General features: G+C 36.3%; 1 protein-coding gene across 1 annotated transcript in view; it reads right to left on the bottom strand.

Annotated features, from left to right (window-relative positions):
• Nucleotides 1-1,210: 1,210 nt before the first annotated feature.
• Nucleotides 1,211-14,473, bottom strand: part of SLC17A6 (solute carrier family 17 member 6) — a 34,084-nt gene continuing 20,821 nt past the window's right edge. Inside the window, exons 4-12 of the mRNA XM_009935999.2 lie at nucleotides 13,747-13,861; nucleotides 11,821-11,908; nucleotides 11,633-11,719; nucleotides 10,577-10,719; nucleotides 8,356-8,505; nucleotides 6,062-6,194; nucleotides 5,237-5,347; nucleotides 3,687-3,814; nucleotides 1,211-3,344 (exon numbers count right to left, since the gene is read on the bottom strand). Coding sequence (XP_009934301.1) covers nucleotides 3,012-3,344; nucleotides 3,687-3,814; nucleotides 5,237-5,347; nucleotides 6,062-6,194; nucleotides 8,356-8,505; nucleotides 10,577-10,719; nucleotides 11,633-11,719; nucleotides 11,821-11,908; nucleotides 13,747-13,861 — 1,288 coding nt within the window. The 3' untranslated portion in view covers nucleotides 1,211-3,011. The remainder of the gene's footprint in view (nucleotides 3,345-3,686; nucleotides 3,815-5,236; nucleotides 5,348-6,061; nucleotides 6,195-8,355; nucleotides 8,506-10,576; nucleotides 10,720-11,632; nucleotides 11,720-11,820; nucleotides 11,909-13,746; nucleotides 13,862-14,473) is intronic.

The following is a 14,473-nucleotide window of genomic DNA, read 5'->3' as shown; positions in this document are numbered from 1 at the left end:
TCTGTGAAGAAGCAAAAATCTTGAAACCCGTCATGCTCCCCTTCCCTCCCAGATGAACAAATTCCTCTGCACTGCAATTTAAAGAGTAAGTAAAGGAGTCCAAGCAGAAGCAGAGAGCTAGAAAAAGAATTGTGGAGGACCCTAAGGTGGTGTATCATTTAAAGGCAATTGTTGAGTTCCCACTGAGTCGTACATGGCTGAACAATGCAATGTCTAATGCCTACATTAAAGTCTGTCCCTTGTTCAAAGTAAATAAAAGGTGTCAAACTAATAAGAAAAAAAAATTACCTGTATTTAATGAAAGAAAATTATTGAAACAATTTCAAAAGATAGAGAACCTGTAAGATTAGGCTGAAAACTAAGAAGAATGAATTTTAATTTTGTTAATTAGTTTTCATTTTCTGAGCTGTCCACTTACGACAATAAATACAATTGTACTTTTATAGCCCCTATTTATCCCACTTTTTAATCTTTCAGGATGTTTCCATGGCAACATCACACCAGTTCATCAAAACAATTAGCAGTAACTTTTTGTGTTACCTGACTTCGCATCTCATGATAACTAGTTTATTGGTGAGAAACACTGGGCCCCTTACTGCTCTGCCTAGTGTTTTGCAGCCTTTTGTTCAGTTTGGTGTTTCTATATTCTTCTACAGGGTGCAAAAAAATTACTGAAGAGTAAAAATTTTGTTAGAAAAAGACTTACTTATAGGATTTGTGGAATTTACAGATTCCTGTAGAGTCTATCCAAAGATGGACGGAAAGAAACATTATGTTTCAGTTAAAGGAGTCTTGTTGTAGGAGCAAGGAAGGAAACAAATTCCAAGAACAGCAGTCTGTGATTCTTTTTATTTGCTTTAGAGAATGCTGATCTGTGCCAGCTCTTTAGCTAACACAGATTGGTCTGTCTTTCCCAGTTTCGCTGCATTGGCTGGCATGTTGATCCTCCTGCTCCTTTCTCTTCGACGCCTACTCCAGCCTTTCTTACAGGAGGAGGAGCAGCGAACCAGAGTTAGTTGCCTCTCCCACTATACATCTGTGCATGGCTGGAGAGAGAGGAGGCAATGCAGGACGTTGGATATTCAGCATACCTCCCAGCTGGGACATAAGATACCACCTCCATGTCAATAGCAGAATTTATTCTGCAATGACAATAATTTTAGTCATCTATATTAAAGTGCATCTAAAAAAATGACAAGAGACTACAATGTTTCTTTTTTATATAAAAGGATAAATAGAGCATTTTATTAACACTTTTTGCAGCAACAAAAGTAACACAGTCCACATCTTTTTCATTAAACACAGCAAAAGCTATGGTCACATTTTACATCACTTTGAGGCACAAAGCAAAATATTTTTTTCTTTAAGGTCAAGGTATGATTTGCATTAAAAAAAAGGAGAAGAAACAATCCTCAAGTTGTATATTGCGGTAGCAGGGTTTCCAATCACTAGCACAATACAATGAACAGACCAAGAATCCAGAGTGGATTATTACATACAATAATAATCATTTGATTGAATTAAGAAATGGATCGTTGTTGTCATTTTAGAGTATTAAGAAGTGGTCTGGTGTTGCTAACTCCAGTTTGGTTCAGTTTGGTATAATCCCAACAACCCCAAATATATACAACAAGCTAAACGAAGGTTAGTCTATAGTATAGAAGATTATGCACTTCATAATGCATTGCACTTATTGCTTGGTACACTAATGTTGCAGTCACTGTTGAGTTCTGCTAAAGAGACAAGCGTGATGCTTGTTGGCTTCTTTCGGCCCAACACTAGTTGTTTGCCACTTTGGTTTATTGTGAGTTTATATGTTACTCATATTCAGTGTCCATTATTATTAGGTTTAATTGAAAGACAAATACATTTTTTTATTTCAGGGATTTCTAAAATAGCAACATTTTCTAAAATTACAGTATCTTCAATAAACTTATATCTATGTATACAACTGTGGCACAATGTGTAAAAATATGAAAGCTATTAAGGGAAGAATAAGGGTTAAATTATTCTCTGTTTCTTCTATTGGCTTCAAAATATTCTGCAAAACAAATACATCCTTTTTCGTAGGGCTACTTGCTCACAGTAAATTTCTCTTTGGAATTTTGTAAAAGACTATATCTTTTTCTAGGTTATATTGGTTTTTTTCTCTCTCTCTAAAGACACCAGTACAAAGTTGGAATATACTGCAAAGAAAAGAATAATAAAGCTTGTTTTTTGGTAAAGGGATTTGACGGTCTGCGTGAAAAGTTAGACTTAAAATTATATATTGTTTTTATATTAGTTGATAAATGCAGGGAAGAACATGACAATGCCTATAATTTCATAAGCTTCTGTAAAGAATAGAAATAAGAATTTGTGCCCAAACATTCAGTATAAAACTCCTAAATAATTCCTTTATTCATCACAGAGTAGCCTGCAGCATGTAATCACGATAAACATACAATATGCCCTATTTGTTCTTTAGGCTTGATACAATTACCATTCAAGGAACTGGATCAATCCTCTGTAAATGCCTAGGACTCAACCTTTCTTCTGTAAGAAAGCTCTTGTCTTAGACTTAACACACAATTCCTACATTGCACTGAGTAAACGTGTGTATTTAACACAATCATCTCATTCAATACAGTGTAACAAATATATAAGTGCATTTTTAATGATCAAGTAATTTTGGCTTTCTAAAAAGAGCATTAGATGTGCCAACTTGGTTGCTTAGTTGTGCTTTAATCCGTAGTTATGAATTTTAGCTCTTGTATACTGTATCTAATTGCCTCTATAGTTTTGACCAGTAAACCCTTAAAACTCTAATGTTTATAGAACAAATATAACCTAATGAAAGTGATGACATGTCACAACTCATACAGATTGCACTTTAATGGATTTTTTTTTACAGTCAGACCTTCCTGTTTGATATGTGTTTACATGTTTATACCACATTTTATTTCTGTGTGCAAACAATCACAATGAATTTAATCACAAACACTACAAAATATATCCAATATTTAGGTATGTTATGAATAATCTCCTTGCTTGTAGTTGTATGAGTCTTGTACTTCCTCTTGTACAAATTCCTCTTTTTTCTCCCAACCATTTGGCCAACCACCGTTGACCTGGGTTGTAGCACCATAAGACTTGGTGGTACCGTAATTTACATAATTCTGAGTAATGTCCCCTGTCTCTTCAGCAAGTTCATCTTCATGAATAAAGCCACACTTCTCTTCACTTGTCTGTTCAGGATCTGCCCAAGGTTGTTTCTCCCCTGAAGCAAATATGCCATAGAATATAACACCTCCATAATGAACTAAAGCAGCAATGAGGAAGACGTACTGCCACTCTTCACGTGTCTGCAAAGAAGAAATTCGCTGAATCAGACTAGTGCGTAGACTTACCGAACTCTTCTGAGTGGAAAGATTTAAATTACAGATTGAGACAGTGACAGTCAGCACAACTAAAACATTTAAGCGTCCAGTTTCTACTTATTTCTTCCTTTGAAAAATCACTGTTTGTTAGCCTACAAAACCATTGACCTAGTGAAGCATGCTTCAAATTTACAAGTTCCTGGATGGTGTCCCCTGGAGGTCTCAGACTCTAATATGGATTTTCTGGCAAGTTGTACTATGGAAAAGTCTTTTTCTTGAAACTAATCGTATTAAACAGGAAGATTTGAAAACTGTATTGCCGTTTACCTTGTTCTTTGTCATTGCTCCGACAATTATAGGGCAAACCATTCCAGACAAGGTCCCGACTCCATTAGAAATCCCCATTAAGATGCTGGCATACCTCGGGGCAATGTCTAAATGGTTGACATTGAATCCTGCAATGCAAAGGTCAGCAAACATTCATACCTAAAGCAGAGCATGACTTCAGTTCTGAAAAGTAATGCTATCACTTGACAATTTTACTATGACATATTTGGGCTGTTTAATTGCATTTCTTTTTCTCTAAGAGGCTTATGAATGTTTAGAAATTCCTTGAGTGACTGTAGGGTTTCATTTCCTTTAAAAAATAAATTGTAAAAGGATACCAAGTCTATTTTCTCCCCAAAATTGCAGTTTTAAAAGAAATCCTAGTAGTGACTGTGTGGAGTGGAGAACCCAGAAGTTATTTAGGCAGGGAGAAGGTTCATATTTGCGTAGTGACATTTATGAATATTTCATGCTGTAAATAACATGTAATTTCTTCTTCCAGCTCGTACCACTTTCCTTTCCTTTTGCCTGTATTTTTCTTCTTGTCACACAGACCAGCAGAAGGGAGTTCCCTTCTGTTCGTGAGTGATAAGACAAAGGGAGTAAAAAGACAGTATCTATAAATGATTTATTAATTATTTTTATAATTGTTTGTTCTCTTCCATTTCCAGCAGCTTAATTTTGTTCAAAATTATTCCATAACTATTTAAATAATATTAGAAAAAACACATGCCTTTCTGAAGTGACAGAACTCATTGTCCCCAAAATTAGCACTTAAGTAAGTGAAAGCAGAAACCAAATCTTTGGAGACAGAAAGATAACAGAGGGAAAAGGCAGGCAATATGATATGAATAACTGTTAGCGAAAGTACAACATACTTCTCCAGTTGTACAAAACAGGCAGGATACCTTGCAGAACATGTGAGATTCAGGACAGATTTGGTTAAGGAGAGTGGAGATGTTTGGCACAAAAGAAAAGAGAGCCTGTTTTAGACATAAGGAACCAGCATGGGAGAGGATTCTAAGGTCACAGTGGGAAAACAAGGAAAGACCAGATGACTTGTGTCTGGGCAAGGCAAAGGCAAAGGGGTGATATGTCAGCAGGAAAGAGGAAGAGCTGAATTCTAAATCAGGAAAAAATTGCTAGCAATTAGGCCCTATAGTAATAAAAAATGCAACATTAACAGAGCATGGAAAAAAATAGTAAAAGGCCAATATTTAAACAAAGACGTGTAAATGTAGATATCGTATAATATCAGTCCATTTCTGTTATATGTTTAATTCCATGAAAAATCTATGATGTACATTAGCACCTCACTGAAAAAAAAGTCCAATTTGCTGCAATCAATATGGAAAAGATTGATGTATTTAAACAAAAATAACCTAATATAAAGGATGTGTTACTGACTGTACTTTCCTTTGCAATGCTCATAAATAATGTCATTTGGAATTCTGAGCTTTGTTTAAATTACTGCCTATGAATAAAAACCAAATGAGATGTTCTATCTCTTAAGATAAAATAGTTTACTAACAACAATAATATAATCTTACCAGATATGGCGAATCCACTAAAGCCTACAGCAAGCACTAAGAATGAAATAGCCACTCCTTTACTGTGGGAATATCCCACCACGAGAAGAAGAGTTGCTTCCATACCAAAACCTGGGGATATTATAAAGAAAACCAGGCATCAGATTTCACTCTCTCTCAAATATTGTGGGCCTTAGGATATGGTAATGTTTCGTAGGAAGACAGAGGCAAAACATTACCTCAGAGTGGAATATAATCAGGCATTTCTTTCATTCCTGAAAAACACACGTTCTTGCTATCTCAAATAATCCTCATTTTACTCTTTGTATGCTAATTTATTGTTACTTCCTGTCAGTTGTAAGGTGAAAAGAAATACTTGTGATTTGGTTAGGTTGTTCCAGTCAGCCCTAATGGGAATATACACTTAACCTGCTTATGAATTTTTCAGCCCTTATCACAGCCAGGGTTCAGCTCATGTGACTTTAACCTCTCCGAAGTCAGACACGCAATCTCAGGTAGCGGTCTCGGCTCTCTTGTGCAGCAGGTGTTTACATGAGGAGCTAAGATTCAGTGAGTCGCTAAGGGTAAGCAAATTACCCCCCCAAAAGCTCATCTGTTTCTTGAACAGTCTAAATGCTTTTTCAAATACCAAACATCCGTATTGAAACTGGGAATAGGAACAATTGTGTTTGCATTTATTTACTAACTACACCTGTAATACACAAAAAATGCAGAAAATATTACTTCATAAGTACAAATACCTATGCAGTTTGTTTATTGTAGATAGCACCCTATATGGACATTGAATCTGTACAAGGAGCTTGTTAATAAAATAGGCAGACTTACCTCCACAGTTCATTATCTTTCTCACAGTAGTGGTTGAAAGAATCTGCCTGCTTCTTAAAAAGTCTGCAATTTGTCCCCCAATAGGAACAATAATTGTCATCACTAAATGTGGCACAGCAGATAAGATACCCACCTAAAATAAACGTTAGAAGTGGCAGAGTATAAACCATGAGAAAAGATTAATTTTTCATTTCCTGAAGTATTCAGCAACAAATTAAGTGTTTCTCTTCAATTTCAGGCTATGTGCTAAAACTAAAAATCTTAACTTGGTTTATTAAACGAACAAAAATGGTGATCTTAAGTTGTCATTGTATTTTATGAAGGACTGACAGAGTTTTCAGAATCTCTGATGCCGTGACACTTTGTGTTTACAGATTGTTTTCACAGTTTATGTTTAAGCCAAAGGCTTTTTCCCCCTGACTTATAGCCCTTCTTCCCTTTCTTTTCAGAAAATTTATGATCAAATGTGTTGAACTGAGTTGCCACCTTCCTGTTGATGATGTGTTTGGCGTAGCATTGCCCAGCAAACCTAACATGACCACACAGATTCCCTGTGGATCATCCTCACATACACAACAGCAATTTGCCTTTGATTTCTGACTTTGCCTCAAGCTTCAAATTTCACATGGGCAAAAAATATGTCTGAGAAACTCTATACATAGGAAAAGGTAACATACTAAATATCCATTGACAATATTCAAAATACTAGCAAAGTAAAACACAGCAATATTGTGATGACTGTCCCAAAACATGGTAGTGTATATGAAGACTATTCCTTCAAAGTGAGTGTGGCACGAGCTGCCACCTGCTATCTCCTGGTGACGTAACTGCCTTGCAGACAGTTTTGTTTAGTGCGCATGACATTTTGTTCCAATAGGGAATTCTGATTATTGTGTACATCTGAAAACGTGCTTATACCCAGGGATTTTTGCGTGATTCCTATCTGAACAGTGTATCAGCCTGGCTTTATGTCTGGCTTAAGTTATGTCAGTATGCAGAGCAGACAGGTACCATAAGACCAAAAACAAAACAAGTTTTCTGTACTCTTCAGTCAAAGTTGTGAAAGTGTGTATTTAACGGCAGTTTGTGTATGGGCCAACTATATTGTGACAGCTAGCTGCACGTTAACAGGCATTTCTCCTGATAGGCCAGATATTAACTATAGGTAACTATGGTATTGCCGTTGTTGCTGTGAGGTATTCCTGATTGATTGATAACTATTTGTTTATGAGCATCTGTATCCACAGCAGATGAAAATGGACTTTGCTGTCGTTGTTTACAAAGCTCCACATTTCTTTGAATAGACTCTAAGAAGAATCTCCTAGAACAAAATGCTCAGATTAATTCTATAGGATGTGGCCATTCTTATTGCATGCACGACAGATGATGCTTCAGACATAGCAAACTTCTTAAAAAAACTCCAGCTAAAGATGGAAGCTCATCTTTCAATGCAGGATGGCGTTACATTAATTTCAATGGTACTCCATAATACAGCAACACTTTGGAAGCTACTCGTGTAATTGTCACTTGCACCTCAATTTAGGGTGACTTTATACCTCCTGCAGCAGTATCAAAAGAACACAGGTCTTGCAAAAGCACAAGCTCCCATCGCTTTCACAAGAAGGAAACCTGTATAAGTAGAAAGCTTACTATGCACTCTAAAGGCTTGTTTGTCTGTATCCATATTTACCTTATAGGTCTGACCCAAAACTCATGAAAAATGTGGAATCTTAGATCATCCCTACACCTCACATTTTGCACCATGTCTTTCACTTTCTAAGCAAAAATGGGGGAGTAGTTCTTACCACATTAAAGGGGACTATAGAAAGGTGATAAAATTGTACTATCCTTCCTAAAACTAGGTGGCTCTGCTTTGTAAATGCACCTGGAAAAATGGAACCACTTGTCAATGCCTTCCATACAGCTTCAGTGGGGTCCTGCATCCCCTGGGGTGTCAGGGACAGAAGTGTAAAGGGTCCCTCGACACCTTCCTAATACCACGCAAGATCTGATTTCAAGCACTTAACTGAAGGTCTTTTTTGCAATATGGCCCCGAGCAGATCATCACTAAATCTCATCCTACCTTCCCCTTCCCCCACCCAATGCCTTGTCATTGTTACTTCACTTGTTTGCACTGGTCAAGGGAACAGTAACAGGGAGGGATAATATTTAAGACTTGTAAATCCATGATAAAGATGCAGAACACTTTTCTTTCCTCCTCCTAATAAATACCACCAGTGTAGCTCTGATATTTACTTAGATTAAGATAAAAGCTTTACATTCTTTTTACATACCTTGCTTATCTCAAATCCAAACACTTCCTCAAAGTAAGCAGGCTGACTAATAAGCAGCAAGTAAAAAGTCCAGCTTCTACAGAAGTTTGCAACAATTATTGCATAGACTGGCATAGATGTAAAAAATTTTCTCCATGGAGTTTTGTATTTCTGAAACACAGAAAGGGGGAATCCAGTCAACATTTTGATCATTATCAACTCTCTGTCTTCCCTTTTTCTATCTGTTATTTTTACCTATACTCCAACAAGCTCAGATACGTACAGCTTTATGTATCTGAATTCTGGGGACTTCAGTTATCATAAAGTACATGCATCCACATTTGGATGATCAAAATTTATTTGAAAAACGTAGGCAAGTAAAAACTACTACAAAATCCAAAAGTGGACAAACTCAGTGATACTTAGCTGCATCACAGCACTCATGTAAAAGTGCCATTGTCTCAATCGTGTAAACATGAACATACTAAGTCCAAAATAATAACGTGTCTTTAAAAGAAAATGTTGCTGTAGCTAAGGCAACAGTCAGATTTTACACTGTAACTGCACTATTTCATCCAGATTTATTTTAAGCATTTATTTTTGCATTTAAATCTTTATCTCAGCTTTCTGAACAATTTATTATCAAGCCTGAGCTAAAACTGCTTGGTCAATATATTTTTTGTTTGTTTTATTGTATTTTTAAAATGAATTGCATCATGAAAAAAAATGACAGATGGACAGAACTACAATCCTGCTGAGTCTCAGCACCTCTCCACGAGCCCAGGATTCTGCCCATCTGTGTTCGTCCAAATACAGGATCCAGACCCACACGAGTTTCTGAAAATCATTTCAGCAAGGTTTGAGGCTGAATTTGGTCTACTGTTGATTTGAATACCGGCTTTGCTTCAAAGAAAACCAGCCCATAGATAGATATATGCAATACGTTGTATGCCTATTAAATTACACATAAGTGAGAGCTAAGAATTAAGGGTGACTTCACTCACAAGAAGCCAGCCAGAAAAGATAACTTGATACTGTGGTAAGAAACTAATCACTTCCAAAATTTTTTAATTGAAAAGCAACAATAAAAAATAGAGAGAAATTATCCAGCCCAAGTTAGGACTATATAGTCATCCTTTGAAATATCTTATTTCACATAGGATTTTCAAAAGCACTTCCAGGTATAAGAAACCATGAACACTGCTGAATGCTGTTAACTATCAACCCAGACACTACCTCAAGGACACCTAGCAATGCCAGCTATCAAAAAAATGACTCTGTAATATTTCCAGTTCCCTATTTAATCTAGATCAAAAATTTTTACGAAGAGAATAATGCTTTATTCCTGACTTCTGTCAAGAACCAATGATCTGACCAATTAGAAAACATAACGAAAAGTCATAGTAAGGGTAAACCGGGAATGGATGGTGTAAAAACTTGAGCAGATGAAATAAGACTTAGGAACCAACATTTTTCACTATGTTGAGTTAGTAAGCATGGTAATAGTTTCTTTAAAGCTTTTTAATAGTTAGAGAAATAAGAAAACTATTATTTATTGTGATAGGATTATCAAGTGGCTGAAGAAATCTCTGAGTTCATTGCTGTTTTTTCAGGAGTTCTTGAAAACTAAACCAGTACAGAACAAAGTCAGATTGGGAGAGGCTTGATAGCATGTTTCCAGCAAAATTACCACCATAATGGGGAATGTTCCTAGGGCTCTCCTATCAGGCTCTGTCGCAGCTTGCAGTCTTTGTTGCAAATGAAACCTAGAATAGTCAGGGTTTGCTGTTTCCCTGATGTTCTGAGGACCACAAGAGACAGTGAGTAGTGCTTTTCCTCCACTTTACTTTTAGGAAGAGCAAAACCTTCCAGAAGGAATTATATAGGAAGGAAGTGAACCACTTGAGCCCAAGGTACTATGAGAGTCCCAATAAAGCTGAAATTTCAAATGTAGCTGTAGGGTTTTTTTAAACTTTGGAGTATAAAAAGAGGCACAAATTGCATGAGTGATCCCCTAGAAGAACTGGAACCTGTAATCTCTTTTTGTAGAAGCAATATCCACTCAGAATTCCATCAGCAGATTTCAGATCTCCCCACCCCCAAAAATGTTCAATTGGTTGAAGCATGCTTTTATGTCTTTAGAAAAATAGGGTGTTGGATTTTTTGTTGTTGTGGTTTCGATTTGGTTTTGGGGGTTTTTTTACTCTCTCATAGGGAACAAGTGTGTGAGTAGTATTCTTACTTCCATTGCACCTAGGAGGTTGGCACTCTCTCCAATACTTTCTTCTATGTATCTCCTTTCTTCATCTGTGATTGTAGGATGCTTTGCAGGACTCTCATATGAAACCAAAAGCCAAAACATGTACCAGACTATACCAAAGCTCCCTTTGGAATGGAAAGAAAGGCTTTAAAAAGAAATGCACAATAAAGCAGCAAACAAAGCAAAAATATGTGAAAAATTATGACAAATTTAAATGGCAATTGTTACTGCTTCTCTATTGAGTCATTCCAACATTCAGACCCTGCAAATGACATTCGTGCAAAATACATGAAGAGTTGGATCACAGTGAAGTCATCTTTGTTTCATTTACAGAATGATTTCACTGTAAGTGAATATTCACTCATCTTTTAACATTAATTTGTACAATGCAATGCAACGAAACGGCTTGCATTTCATTTCACCAGACTGTAAATGAAGTTCTATTCGGCTTTAAGTCTCTGTTGTTTGATTACTGCTCTAATTCTTTTACTCGCTAAATACAAGATTGTGGGATTGTTTTCAACATAGCAATGCACTGCCTGAGTAGTTTATTAAATTTCTGTAAGGTTTCCCTCTAATTCACACCAATTCTACACTGCAGAATGAACTCCTTTCGGCCATTCTTTTCCATCACTGTAAGCTAAGGTAGCACAACTAGTGTGAATTAAGTTATGTAGGTCTTCAGATAAAAATCAGGACATCCTAGTCAGGGCAGGTACTCTAAACTTCTAGTTCTATAAATGACAGAGTGACATTACATGATCTGCAACTCGATAGATCTGCACAGCAGTTTGCACTAGTTGTACTAGAAGTGATGAAGGTTTCACCGTGAACTAGCTTCTCTTCTTGTTTAATAACGTTGCTTTCCTACTCTCTCCTTTAAATTCTGTTCTTTCATTTTCCTTTTCTCTAGACTGTATTTTTAGCTTTATGGGCTCACATATATTCTTCTTGGCCTCTTAACGGTAGCTTTTACATTTTTAGAAAAGGTAGAGTAAGGCCATACAATACTGGAGTGAGATGAGCAAAAATGCGTACCGTACACATAGAACACAGAAGACCACCCAGTATATTGCACTAGAATCCCAGCTAAAGGCATTGCAATAACAGCTCCTGCATAGGAACCTACAAAACAAGACGAGTGTGGATGAAAAGGGAGAAAAAATCAGTCTCAAAATACTTCTACGTGACAAATGAAAGAAAGACAAAAATAGAAAGTTACTTACCACAAAAGGAAGTGGTTGCTAACCTACTTCTTTCTAATGGGGGGGCCCACTTGCTCCAAATACCATGGCAGGCAGGGTAGGTGACCCCCTGGGGAATGGGTGTGCCACAAGTTAGCTAATGCGGATCAGTCACTCAGTTCATTGTCTTTGCATTGTTTTTTTTTAATTGCTACAAACAAGAAGTTGAGAATGCTTTGCTTTTCTCTAGCAAAGTCTGAGCACAGCCATAGAAAAACTTCAATTTCTATTAAAATTGTGCACCACTCCAACTCATTTATGAGGCCTTATGAAACAGATATAAAACATAACTATCTCTTTTTTCTCCCCTCACCTCTTCCAGGAAAGAATTGCAAAGAATTAAAAAGAAAGAATCTTAATGCACAATTACCAGAGTCAAAGGAAGGATGAAAACAAGACCCTCTGGAGTCTTTCTAATGCTGGGCTCATTTCTCCAACTCTCTGTTTTGGTGGCCTTCTAACATTTTTTGATCTAACATTTAAAATATAATTTAGGAAATGCAGATTACTGTTCCACTGCTCTAAAATTAGAAAATAAGATCAATAAGAGCTTAAAAATACAATGTTATGAGAGAATTTTTCACTATCTTTGACTTTAATGAACATTCTTGAGCACTCAAAGGAAATAATTGAATGATGTTTAGTTGGTTTGATTTTAAACCAGTTACTTTTTAGGTCTCTCTTCAAAACCAGCCTTGAACTTAAAAATAGAAACACTAAAACAAACGAACAAACAAAAAACATTACATCTTGAAGTGCTGAAATTTTAGAAAATGTGGTATGATATGTACAGTAATTTTCCACAAAACTCCTGCTTAAGAATTATTATGATGTGTGCATAGTTATATAGATTCACTTTGCTCTTAATCTGATGTTTTGTTTCCTATGCAAAATGTAGAAAAATCAATAACTTTTTGCAAATATTGAGGTTATCATAAATGCTGAGATTATCAGTCTCAATATCAAAAGATTGTAAAATACATTCTTCTGCCTTGAAAGAAGGTCCTATAACCAATTTCATGTTCATCTCAGTCATTTTGTCAATTTTTCAAAAAAATATAAATTCGTAATCTTAAGATTGTCATGATTTATTGTAAACCTTCTTCAAATGGTCCTGTATGGGATGTTTTGCACTCACAATTCCTATGAACAGTATCACAGGAATGAGTGGGTCTAAAAGAGTTGTTTTATTTTGTGACTACCCACTTGCTTCTGTTCCTCTCCTCTTTGCAGGCAAGCACACCTCTGTACATACAGATCACTTTTCAGGAATGGATAATGGATCCATATTTATACATGTATACTTTAAGAACTTGATTGACAGCTACCTAACTTTCAGGCACATTCTGCACCCTCTTTTGGAGTCTCTTTATACAATAAAGTACAGGAGTTAAATCAGCTCATGCAACAGAAGTGTGTAGCCCTGAGGAACAAAGAACCAGCGATCACAGGCCTAAAAATCTGTCTGTCAGAAAAGAAACAAACAAACAAATAAATTTAGAAATGGGCCTCAATTTTTTTTCCTATTTTAAATCATGGCAAATCTCTCATTCATACCAGAAAGAGCATGGTCAGGGCCTATGACAGAAACTTACTTCTTTATTGTATATTTAATCTGTGAGGCTGGACAGCAAATAACTGTTGAGAATAGCACCAGTATAAACCCTATGCAGTACAGGATTTCAGTGAAACTTCAGTGTTAAATACATATCTCACTGTCTTCTCAGCAAGGGAAGACTTCGCTGTGTAATTTTATAGATGAAGGAAAATCAAATAGCTGTGATTCGTACATTGAAATCTATTACACAGTAATAAACTGACAGCAATTTTTAGTTTCCCCTGAAAAGTTACAATTGCTTATTAAAAGCTAACAAGCATCTATCACTTATAGTTATAATTTTTCCATACCTCTACAAGGCCCTGCAAGATCCTAACAAAGATGACACACCCATAGTGCACCCTGGCTGCAGACGGTATTAACATGTTGAGGGAGGATGTCAGCAGTATAGCAGCACCAAATACTCTGCAAAGGTGGGGAAAAAAAAGGAAAAGAAGTAACTTCAGTGTTGTTCCAATTGATTTATTCTACATACACTCACATGTCAATATAGATGTATTTAAACATATGTTCTTTACATAGGGAATATACTAACTGCTGGAGTAAATTAGTGTCTACTTCCATCTAGTGTAATAACCTGTCTGGTAAGACCCATACCAAACATGGACACAGACATCTATTTAGCATAATTTCCTAAGGAAATAGGTCTTATGCAATCACAGGTATAGATCTTACTGTCCCTATAAATCCCCACTCTTTCCTTTTATTTTCACATCTATTTCAACCAAACCTGACTGAATTTGCCAGCCTGTAGAGAAATTAGAAATTGGGTCTCCAAATGGTTTGTTAAGACAGGTGGCCAAGTAAAACAGAGATTCTCATTAGTGCTTTAATTGTAAGAAGATGGCACCATACATTCACTGCTTACAAAGCAGAAGAGAATCCGCTGTTCTAAACGCCAAAGCAACAGGAAGAATTTCAAACAGAGCTGGGATAGTCTTAGACACAAGAGTTAATCAATCTGGAAACACATATCCATAGAAAACAGATCATTCTTTCTGCTGGTTTTTCAGGGGC

This window comes from Opisthocomus hoazin, chromosome 7 (assembly GCF_030867145.1).
Source record: "Opisthocomus hoazin isolate bOpiHoa1 chromosome 7, bOpiHoa1.hap1, whole genome shotgun sequence".
Taxonomy (NCBI): domain Eukaryota; kingdom Metazoa; phylum Chordata; class Aves; order Opisthocomiformes; family Opisthocomidae; genus Opisthocomus; species Opisthocomus hoazin.
Note: the sequence above shows the minus strand (reverse complement) of the source record. Positions and strands in the feature narration are given on the sequence as shown.